This window comes from Schistocerca cancellata, chromosome 1, assembly GCF_023864275.1.
Source record: "Schistocerca cancellata isolate TAMUIC-IGC-003103 chromosome 1, iqSchCanc2.1, whole genome shotgun sequence".
In the NCBI taxonomy this organism is placed as follows: Eukaryota; Metazoa; Arthropoda; class Insecta; order Orthoptera; family Acrididae; genus Schistocerca; species Schistocerca cancellata.
The window spans coordinates 251,372,117-251,383,263 of NC_064626.1; the positions used below are offsets into that span (position 1 = coordinate 251,372,117).

The following is an 11,147-nucleotide window of genomic DNA, read 5'->3' on the forward strand; positions in this document are numbered from 1 at the left end:
TTGGTATTGAATACAAAAAGGAAGACTAGAGGCTGTTTATTGATTCATCCAAAACTAGTTTAAAGGCTGTTTTGTTACACAATGGTAACATGTACGCATCTATACCTGTTGGACATTTTTACATATGAAAGAAAGCTATGAAAACCTAGAAATAATGCTAAGTAAAATAGGCTACTCTGCTCATGGTTGGATGATATGGGCGATCTAAAAGTAACATGCATGCTCCTTGGTCAGCAAGGTGTCTTTACCAAATATCCATGCTTCTTGTGTGAATGGGACAGCAGGGCAAGGGATCAACACTGGTGCAGAAAGAACTGGCCTGTGAGGGAATCTTTAAAATCTGGTGAGAAGAACATTCTACACAAAAACCTTGTAGATCCAAAAAAACGTACTCCTACCACCTCTACATATTAAGTCAGACCTAATGAAATACACTCCTGGAAATTGAAATAAGAACACCGTGAATTCATTGTCCCAGGAAGGGGAAACTTTATTGACACATTCCTGGGGTCAGATACATCACATGATCACACTGACAGAACCACAGGCACATAGACACAGGCAACAGAGCATGCACAATGTCGGCACTAGTACAGTGTATATCCACCTTACGCAGCAATGCAGGCTGCTATTCTCCCATGGGGACGATCGTAGAGATGCTGGATGTAGTCCTGTGGAACGGCTTGCCATGCCATTTCCACCTGGCGCCTCAGTTGGACCAGCGTTCGTGCTGGACGTGCAGACCGCGTGAGACGACGCTTCATCCAGTCCCAAACATGCTCAATGGGGGACAGATCCGGAGATCTTGCTGGCCAGGGTAGTTGACTTACACCTTCTAGAGCACGTTGGGTGGCACGGGATACATGCGGACGTGCATTGTCCTGTTGGAACAGCAAGTTGCCTTGCCGGTCTAGGAATGGTAGAACGATGGGTTCGATGACGGTTTGGATGTACCGTGCACTATTCAGTGTCCCCTCGACCATCACCAGTGGTGTACGGCCAGTGTAGGAGATCGCTCCCCACACCATGATGCCGGGTGTTGGCCCTGTGTGCCTCGGTCGTATGCAGTCCTGATTGTGGCGCTCACCTGCACGGCGCCAAACACGCATACGACCATCATTGGCACCAAGGCAGAAGCGACTCTCATCGCTGAAGACGACACGTCTCCATTCGTCCCTCCATTCACGCCTGTCGCGACACCACTGGAGGCGGGCTGCACGATGTTGGGGCGTGAGCGGAAGACGGCCTAACGGTGTGCGGGACCGTAGCCCAGCTTCATGGAGACGGTTGCGAATGGTCGTCGCCGATACCCCAGGAGCAACAGTGTCCCTAATTTGCTGGGAAGTGGCGGTGCGGTCCCCTACGGCAGTGCGTAGGATCCTACGGTCTTGGCGTGCATCCGTGCGTCGCTGCGGTCCGGTCCCAGGTCGACGGGCACGTGCACCTTCCGCCGACCACTGGCGACAACATCGATGTACTGTGGAGACCTCACGCCCCACGTGTTGAGCAATTCGGCGGTACGTCCACCCGGCCTCCCGCATGCCCACTATACGCCCTCGCTCAAAGTCCGTCAACTGCACATACGGTTCACGTCCACGCTGTCGCGGCATGCTACCAGTGTTAAAGACTGCGATGGAGCTCCGTATGCCACGGCAAACTGGCTGACACTGACGGCGGCGGTGCACAAATGCTGCGCAGCTAGCGCCATTCGACGGCCAACACCGCGGTTCCTGGTGTGTCCGCTGTGCCGTGCGTGTGATCATTGCTTGTACAGCCCTCTCGCAGTGTCCGGAGCAAGTATGGTGGGTCTGACACACCGGTGTCAATGTGTTCTTTTTTCCATTTCCAGGACTGTAGTTTGTAAAGGCATTGCCGAAAGATGGACCATGTTTTAAGTATCTCTGCCGAAAGTTTCCACACCTTTCAGAAGCTAAACTAAAAGAAGGCATATTTGTCAGACCTGACATTAGAAAATTGATGTTAACTTTGAATCCGCAATGACCTTAAATGAGAAAGAAGCATGGGTATCATTCAAACAAGATGTTACAAAGTTCTTAGAACATGAAAAAGACCCAGAATATGTTTCTATTATAGTTACAATGTTAAAGAAGTTTAAAACTTTAGGATGTTTAATGTGTCTGAAAGTTCACTTTTTGAACAGTCACCTTGATTACTTCCCGGACAACATGGGAGATGTTAGTGAGGACCAAGGAGAGCATTTTCACCAGGATGTTAAAGTGATGGAAAAACGCTACCAAGGCTGCTGGAACACCAAAACGATGGGGGACTACTGTTGGTCACTTCACCAAGAAGTTCAGCAAGCGACTCATCGTAGAAAATGCTACACAAGAAGCTTCAAAGAAAAAAGAGAAAGAGAATACAATCCAATTCCAGCTGACAAGTGAAACCTCTATTAACACGTGTCATTGTTTTAAGTAGCTTACTGTAAATAAAAATCATGCTTATGTTGTAACAAAGCGTTTCATTAATTTCACCATTTACCGTATAGCATAGGGTTTTTATACTATATAATAAAAAGCATATTGCTTGAAAACTATGGGTGATACAAAAAAAGCTAAGGCTAGATTTGGATTCAGCTCATAAAATCTATAAAGATCAGCTATCAAAGTAAAGAAAGTTTTTCAAAAAAAATTTTCCATTGGCCTGTGTAATCAATGCGTTCTGTATCCAGCATATCATACGGTTTCCAGAGGCGTAGTGAGAATGTCTTGGACTTCTGCAGCAAGACCTTCTGTTAACACAGCTCCCGCATAACTTATTTTGTTTCATCTGCTGTAATGTGTGCTAAGATGAATTTGCTCTCTAATTATGTGAATCAAAGCCAGGGGTCATGCTGCCAAAAAAGGCAGTGATTTGATCGTAATGCTGCCGATTCTCCATTACTTGAGGCTGGCTCAGTAGACACTGGCGAGGAATTCATCTTTGTGCTGAATGAAAAACCAATGTGGCTGGCGCAAGAATAACTGTTGTAGTTTCGACGCAGTGCGGAGCATCAAACTGATGTGGAAGTGCTGTTATGCACGATTATTTGGATGGTACCAATCATATTTCGTTAACTCGTGATAAGATTTATTTCAACATATAAATTCATTACACAGAAGTATCGCAGTCTGCATAACATTCATTGTTAAACAAGACAAAACACGGAACAAATGTATAATCAAGAACAAACAATAAACACAATGCAGCACAGAAACATTGGACTCTTGTACAGTCTACACCACTGTATCGCAGAATGTATATAGTAGGAGCCACTTCAAATGTAGCTGGCAATTGATGTTTCTGTGGGTCACTCCTTTGCCTTTACACAAGCAACATGTAAACAGGTGCATAAACCCTTTCATGAACTTCTGCTTAATAGTTTGCACCTGTTCACAAAATTTGCAGCTTTGTTGTGTTATACAGTCTCTTAATAAATTTCCATTTAGTTGGGGATAGTGGTGCAGCAGTATCACATTTCCTTTTAGCATAGCAGGAAGGTGATATAAGCTGACTACTATTTACTGGCTGATTCTGTCTCACAAACCACAGTTTGTTTTTCCTGTAATTCGGGAACAATCACAATGTCCTTCACACTTTTGTCACCAGCTGCATATGTTTTATTGGGTGTATTACAGTTAGAAACGACTGTATATTTGTTTGCTTTTTTCCAGAGTAACAACTAATTCATCACAAAATTAGAAATAATACATGTTTAGTCATGACACAGTATAGATAACCATAAAACTTCAACACCAGAGGATGCCAACTTATCAACAAAGCACTACCATACCACACATTACTCCCTTTTTTAACAGGTGGCACTGCTCTCTTGTTTCACAAATCAGGACTTCTCATTGCTACCACTTGATATGGCATATGTACAGTACCGTAGCACACCCACTGTGTATGAGTTTATGTTGTCTGTACAGTTCTGAACCTAGCCCTAGTGTGTTCATAAATTATACGTGTAGCCTGGGTCGCCAGCTGCTAATTTTCAGTCACGAATTGCAAGTTGGCGATAATAAATTTCACACCATGGACTACATCATTTATATATCTCATAAATACCCCTAAGGTAAGTCTTTCCGCTCCCGGGACTGGAATGACTCCTTACCCTCTCCCTTAAAACCCACATCCTTTCGTCTTTCCCTCTCCTTCCCTCTTTCCTGATGAGGCAACAGTTTGTTGCGAAAGCTTGAATTTTGTGTGTATGTTTGTGTTCGTTTGTGTGTCTGTCGACCTGCCAGCACTTTCATTTGGTAAGTCACATCATCTTTGTTTTTAGGTATATCATAAATAAATTTGGTTGATCTGTTCAATTGCATTGACAAATGTCAGTCCAGAACTACAGATTGTCTTCTACCAGCAAATAGTAATTTGCAAGTTGTTGGTAATACACATGGTAATCTAGATATTGTTCTAGAATATATCATAATGTTTTTAAATCAGTGCTGTGACTGTTATGGTACTGCCCACCACAACTTCCTCTCCTGCACCAACAACCTTGCACCCTATGTCCTTAAGTATTAATCACATGTAATCCAATTTCTGTCTTACTATACAGTTTATAACCTCTACAACTCCCTCTAGTACCATGGAAGTTATTTCCTGATGTCTTAACACAAGTTCTGTCATCCACTTGCATCATTTCAGTGATTCCCATGTGTTCCTTTGTTCACCATTCCCTGAAGAACTTCCTCATTACTTATCTTAGCAGTCCACCCAGTTTTCAGCATCATTTTGCAACACTGTATCTGAAGGGCTTCATTTCTCTTCTTTTCCAGTTTTCTCACAGTACATTATTCACTAAGTACATTGCTGTGCTCCAAACTTACATTCTCAGAAAGTTATTCCTTAGATTAATGCTGATTTTTGATGTCAGCAGACTTCTCTTAGCCAGGTGTTTCCTCTTTGCATATGCTGACCTGCTTTTTTTTGTCCTCCTTGCCTTGTCCATCATGTTACTTTGGTTCAAAGTAGCAGAATTCATTAGCTTCATCTGCTTCATGGTGCCCAGTCTTGATATTAAATTTATTGCCAATCTCTTCTGCTATTCTTCACTACTCTCATTTTTCTTTGGTTTACCCCCAATCTGTATTCTGTACTCATTAGACTGTTCATTCCATTCAACAAATTGTGTAATTGTTCTTCACTTTCACTGAAAGACCAATGGCATCAGTGAATCTTATTATTAATAACCTTCCACCCTGAATTTCAGTCCCACTCTTGAACAGTTATTTTATTTCTGTCATTGCTTCTTCAATGTATAGGTTGAATGGAAGAGATGAAAGATTACATCCTCATCATATACTCTTTTAATCCAAACATTCTTATTGTAAATATTGTATGTTGCCTGTCTTTCCCTACAGCTTAATCATATATTTCTCAGAATTTCAAACATATTGTACTATTTTACATTGTCAAATGCTTTTTCTAGGTGTACAAACACTGCCAAGGTATCTTGATTTTTTGTAAGTCTTGCTTCCATTATGAATTGCAACATCAGAACTGCTCTCTGCTGTCTTTATGTTTCCAAAGGCTAACTGATCATCATCTAAAAGATCCTCAGCTTTCTTTTCCTTTCTTCTGTATATTATTCTTGGTAGCAACTTACGTGTGTGAGCCATTAGACTTATTGTGCAATAGTACTCACACTTATGTGGCCTTGCTGTCTTCTGGATTGTGTGGATGACAGTTTTCTGAAAATCTTCTACAAACTCATAACGACTTACTAAACGCTATCTATCAAAGTTGGACTATTTGGGAAACTGATCTGTGCAGAATAGGACTAAGGTCACTTGTTTGATGAGATATAATGAGAATGTTTTAGGAAATGAAATAACAGTCATTGGCAGAAGCTTCAGTAAAGATAATGTTCATCTTTTGTAACATTTCTTCCGAAATTTGGAAAATTCTTTTCATGAGTAGTCTAAGTATGTTCTGCTCACTTAGAGATTGTACATTAAAGAGAATTATACAAAGTACAATATACACAACACAGAATGTACATTTATTTATCAAGTGTTATTGTAGGTGTAGTTACATCGTCTCGAACTTTGCAAAGCCGTTGCACTTCCTGTTTCATAATCAGAGAAATTAATTTTTGCACTCACATTTTTTTTATTTCATCCTTGTATAATTGTTAAAATTAAATATATCATAATTTTGCAAGTGAACTACTATTGAAATAGGTCTCAGTGAACAACATGCCTGAAAAATCTCTCTACTGTTTCAGGGTTTGCCGCTGTTGTCTTCAGGGTCACTAACTTCCGTGGTTTGGCACAATGAGTTACCGAGAAACAACAGAAGATTTAGAAACATTAGTGGGCAAATTAACCACTCTGATAACTGATACATTCAAATGTTGCGTAAGGAACTATGAAGCCTTACTGCCATACCTTGGGAAAAAGGAAACAAATTCTAAAACACGTCACAAATTAGTACAAGTTAATATACTGTTAAACAAGTTAAATGAAGACCTTGTAAGTCTAAGAGTTGAATATGCAGGTAACTCATCATATGAACAAAAAGGGAAGTCTGTACTGTGTGAAGGAGGTAGGAAGAGAAGAATGAATGATCTACTCGAGTTAGGTGGACATGAGACCAAAAATATAAAAATGAAAGTGCAATTTACCAACAATACAAAGCATTCCATTGCATTAACTTCAGAGACTGGAATCAGTATGCAGTCGGAGGATATAGTATTAACGGATAGTGAAGAAACAAGTAATACACAGAATCAGAAATCAGACATACACAGGAAGAAAAACACAAAAATGGAGATACAAGATTCAAAGGAAGTCAAAGATACACATGAATTGCCTATAACTAATAGTCAGATTCATGCTGTTCAGAAATCATGTGACACTACAAATAATGAAAAGACAGTATGTTTTGCTGATGATGAAGAAAGTGAATCTGTGCCAGATAGAGTTGTGAAGGGTAATACATATGATAAATCTGCTGACAGTACTATTCACACAGAAAGTAATGAAGCATGTGTTCCATTACAAAATGTGGAAAGTGAGATTAGCAGTCAAGAGACATGTGAAGATAGTGACATGGTTCTTAGTAAAGATCCTATAACATGTGTACCTGTTCAGAGAGTAGAGAAAGTGTGTAATGTAAGGCATGAACTATATGGTATCAAAAAGCACAAGAAAAATAGTTTTAAGTGTACACTGTGCATGTGTGTAGTTTCTAACACGAAAACACTGTATAGTCATGTGCAAGGAAAGAAGCACCAAAAGAAACTGGCTGGCAAGGCTTGTTGGATCAGAATTGCTGAAGTTCCAAATAACACCAGTGAAAGTGCAGCATCTGTTTCTGTGTGTTCTACAGTTGCCTGCTCACTCACTGATACTGTTCCAAGTAATAGCTGTGAAAGTATAGTGTCTGATTCTGTGTGTTCTGCTGTTTCCTGCTCACCTGCTGAAATTGGTCCAAGTAGCAGCAGTGAAAGTACAGCATCTGATTCTGTGAGTCCTGTTTTCTGCTCTCTGGCTGATAATGTTGCTATTGTAGAGGACAAAGACAAGGTAGCATCAATGAAACGTGCAGTTGTGTTAGAGCATATATGGACTTATTTTGATCCACCATTTCACTTTAACAAAAAATTCATTAGGTTTCATTCGGGGCGAATAATCTGTTACCTTTGTTATGAAGAGACAGGAAGGTACATACTCGATGTGAGGAAGCACATTTCTAAAGTAAGTCATCTGGATAGGATAAATACATTACGAAACATGAATTTGAAAAATAAATCCTCCAATATACTAATGTTTGATGTACCAGGCAGCCTAAAGAACATTGTTCCTGCTACACAGTTTAGTTTGAGAAACTATGGTTTCTTTTGTACTGTGTGCAACTGTTTCTGTGAAAATACAGTTGTGTTAAATCACATGACAAGTGAAAGCCATGGCAAAAAGCTAGATGAAATTCAAAAATCGGTATAGTATGAGGAAATTGAAACAGTGAAGGTAATGTCTGTGGGACTATAATGTCATTTTTGCTGTTAGTATGTTATTTCCGTCAGCAAATATTGGTAAAGTGTATAACATCAGTCTACTGATACAAACTGATTATTGTAGTTTGAGGTTCTGTCAAAAAAGTAAAGAAAGGATTACATCATACAAGGGTTTTAGAAAAGTGTTTTCAAGGAACTCGTTTTTAAGAAGGCACATTGTTTTAAATTAAGATAAAAATTTACATTGTGATAAGAGTGTGTGAAAATAAAAACGTGAAAGTTAATTAAATGGAAAATGCAATTTACCAAGGAACAACTGGGTGGGATATATTAATTAAAGGTTTTGAAGCACAGTAATTTGTCGACACCAAGTTCGAACTTGTTTTGAGATGCCTGTCCATTACATTTTGGATTCCTGTTCTATGTTTTATATGACACTTGCCGTGCATACAAGGCATGTTCAGAGAGTAAGTATGCTGTGACCAAAACAGGCTGTAGTTTTTTGGTTTTTGAGGGTTGGCAACAGTCAGTGGTAGAGGATTCACCAACCAGTGCAAACATCACACGACACGTAGTATGTAAACTCATATTGTAGAGTCCAGTTGTGTGAAAGATGTCAGTAAGAAACCCCGCCAAGTGCTGCAAAGTCTTTTGTGAATCAAAACATTTTATGGTGAACGAGTTGTGAACAGAATGAGTGTGTTTGAATGGTGCAGGGAGCTTAGTAAATGCAGGAAAAATGTTCATCATGGACAGACGAGTTGAAGACCTTACATTTTGACTGATGAGTTGGTGCAAAAAATCAAACTCTGTTTGTGAAGACTGATGATTGACTGTGGATGAAATTTCTTCAGTGTTTCCACAACTCTCCACACTCTTAGAAATGCTGGGATACTGCAAACTGTGTGCAAGTTGGGTCCATAAACAGCTGACGTAGCAGCACAAGAAAAATTAGGTCAGTAGCACCCATGAGTTTATTGAGTATCTTGAATTGGAAGATGAGGATTTTCTGAGCTCATTTGTGACTGGAGATGAAATGTCACAGTGGTGTCACACCAATTCCCAATCTGCCAAAAAATTTAAAACCACGTTTTCAGACAAAAAAAAGTGCAACGATACTTTGAGACCCTAAAAAACACAAAAGGAGAATTCAAAACAAAAATAGGAGAATGCTGACGAGAGGAGTGCCTGTCCACACACAGCCTCAGCCACAAAGCTGCTCTTGGACCTATTATTTGTTTGGGATCTTACAAACCATTCTCTCTCCCCTGTATTCCCCTGGCGTGGTGCCTTCAGATTATCATCTTTTCACCTCCTTGAAGGCTTACAAGAGTAAAATTAAATTTTCAACAAATGAGCAGATGCAGAAATAGGTTATGAAGTGGAGGAAGGAGAGTTCTATGATGAGGGCATAAAGAAGCTTGTGCCACAGCTCACACATGCACTGAACAAGATGGTGATTGTGTGGTAAACTAGCCTGCAAGTGTATCAACAATATTCCAAAGTTTTCATTCAAATACACTTTTTTTGAAAAATATAACAATCTAGTATATGTACTTTCTGAACACACCTCATATAACTTATTTTCCTGTTCCTGCAGTTCTTTAAGTGCATTTTATTATTTGTTGTCTAAAGTAGTTTGTAGCCATTAGTTTGGATGTTTCAGTGGTTAACTGTAAGGCTATTCTTCACAGGTGAATTTATCTTTCATTTAATTATGATAAATTTTCCCCTGCGGGTCATTTCATATCAAGTCATCCAGACCATGACGCCCATTATCTAGTTGTGAAATGAGATTTTGTGTACTGCTCTTGTATCTAATATCATGAAGTTTTGCCAATTTTTATTGCTTTATATAAATTCTGTTGGTAGCAATTGCTTAAAATTGGGTGCAGTGCGTTATTTCAAAGCAAACTGTAAAAATTTGATAACCTGCTGCAGTTTCTAAACAAAAAAATGGTAAGCTGACAGTTTTTTCCCTGAATATCCTTGGGTCATGTAGTTTCTGAAAACATATTAGAATTGTCCAATTAAATTTTTGTAAGAATTGCCCCCCCTCTGGAAAACACTGAAAAAATTATAAAGTGATCTACAAATAATAAAGTTTCATCACACAAAAATCAGTTTTGAGAAATGAATGGCACTAGGGAAAAAAATTACACACACACACACACACACACACACACACACACACACACACACACACACACACTCACTCTGGAGAGAAATACAATTACTACCCCGGAGACTCCACCAACTTTGAGGACTCTTTGCTCAGAGAATATGTATGGCTTGTTACTGTGGTGATATCAACTTCACACAGAATACGAGAGAAAGAAACATCAAAAACTTCATTATCAGGCCAATAGGAAGACAGGAATGGTCCATGAGGATGCATGAACCTTACTGTAACAATCTCCTTCTTCACAATTCACCTTCTCAACAATTCCCAAGTACCGAGAGGAGTCATATGCACATGCAACGTAGCGGTTGAGCTGCACAGTGCATTCTGGCATTAATGGAGGAAGTGCATCTGAGAAATCATGCACAATACCAAAATCCGTATCACAGTTCAGCCTTCTTCCCCAGTCTTGGTTGGGATTCTGCTATAATGTGATGCGTAGATCGTGTTCCAGGAATTGTTTTTGCACTTGTGAAGCACCGAGAAAGATAATGTCTGACTTGTACCATTTCATCTTTTGAAACAAAGAGAACTGAAATGCCTTGCAGGTTCTCGTGACAGAATTCAGATACCTGTAAAGCTGTAAGTATTTGATCTTTATAAGAGATGAACACACTAAGCAGATTCAGGAGGATGTAGGCTGCAGTACGTACTGGGAGATGAAGCAGCTTGCACAGGATAGAGTAGCATGGAGAGCTGCATCAAACCAGTCTCAGGACTGAAGACCACAACAACAACGACAACAACAACAACAACAAACTCTTTGCAAACTTGTTTTTGTGACAAGTCTTTTAACAGTGCCACCAATACCATCACAGGGAGATTTGCCATGACTGGCAGCAAAAAAGACCAGCTGCACTTTACGTTGAAGTTGTGTTCATGGTAGCAGATATTTCTGAAATTCTTACAATTTTTATATTATGTAGCACAACCATCAGTGAAATATTTAACATATGCAAGATGAATTTCTGGAAATTCACCCTTAAAAAAAAAATT

The 11,147-nt window shown here is 39.7% G+C and overlaps 1 protein-coding gene across 3 annotated transcripts in view; it reads left to right on the forward strand.

Moving 5' to 3' along the window:
• LOC126170199 (uncharacterized) overlaps positions 1-9,472 on the forward strand; it is a 73,883-nt gene extending 64,411 nt beyond the window's left edge. For all 3 annotated transcript variants that reach the window (XM_049920704.1, XM_049920702.1, XM_049920705.1), the window contains one exon: positions 6,239-9,472. In XM_049920704.1, the coding sequence (XP_049776661.1) occupies positions 6,288-7,958 (1,671 nt within the window). In that variant the 5' untranslated portion in view covers positions 6,239-6,287 and the 3' untranslated portion in view covers positions 7,959-9,472. The remainder of the gene's footprint in view (positions 1-6,238) is intronic.
• The last annotated feature ends 1,675 nt before the right edge of the window (positions 9,473-11,147 follow it).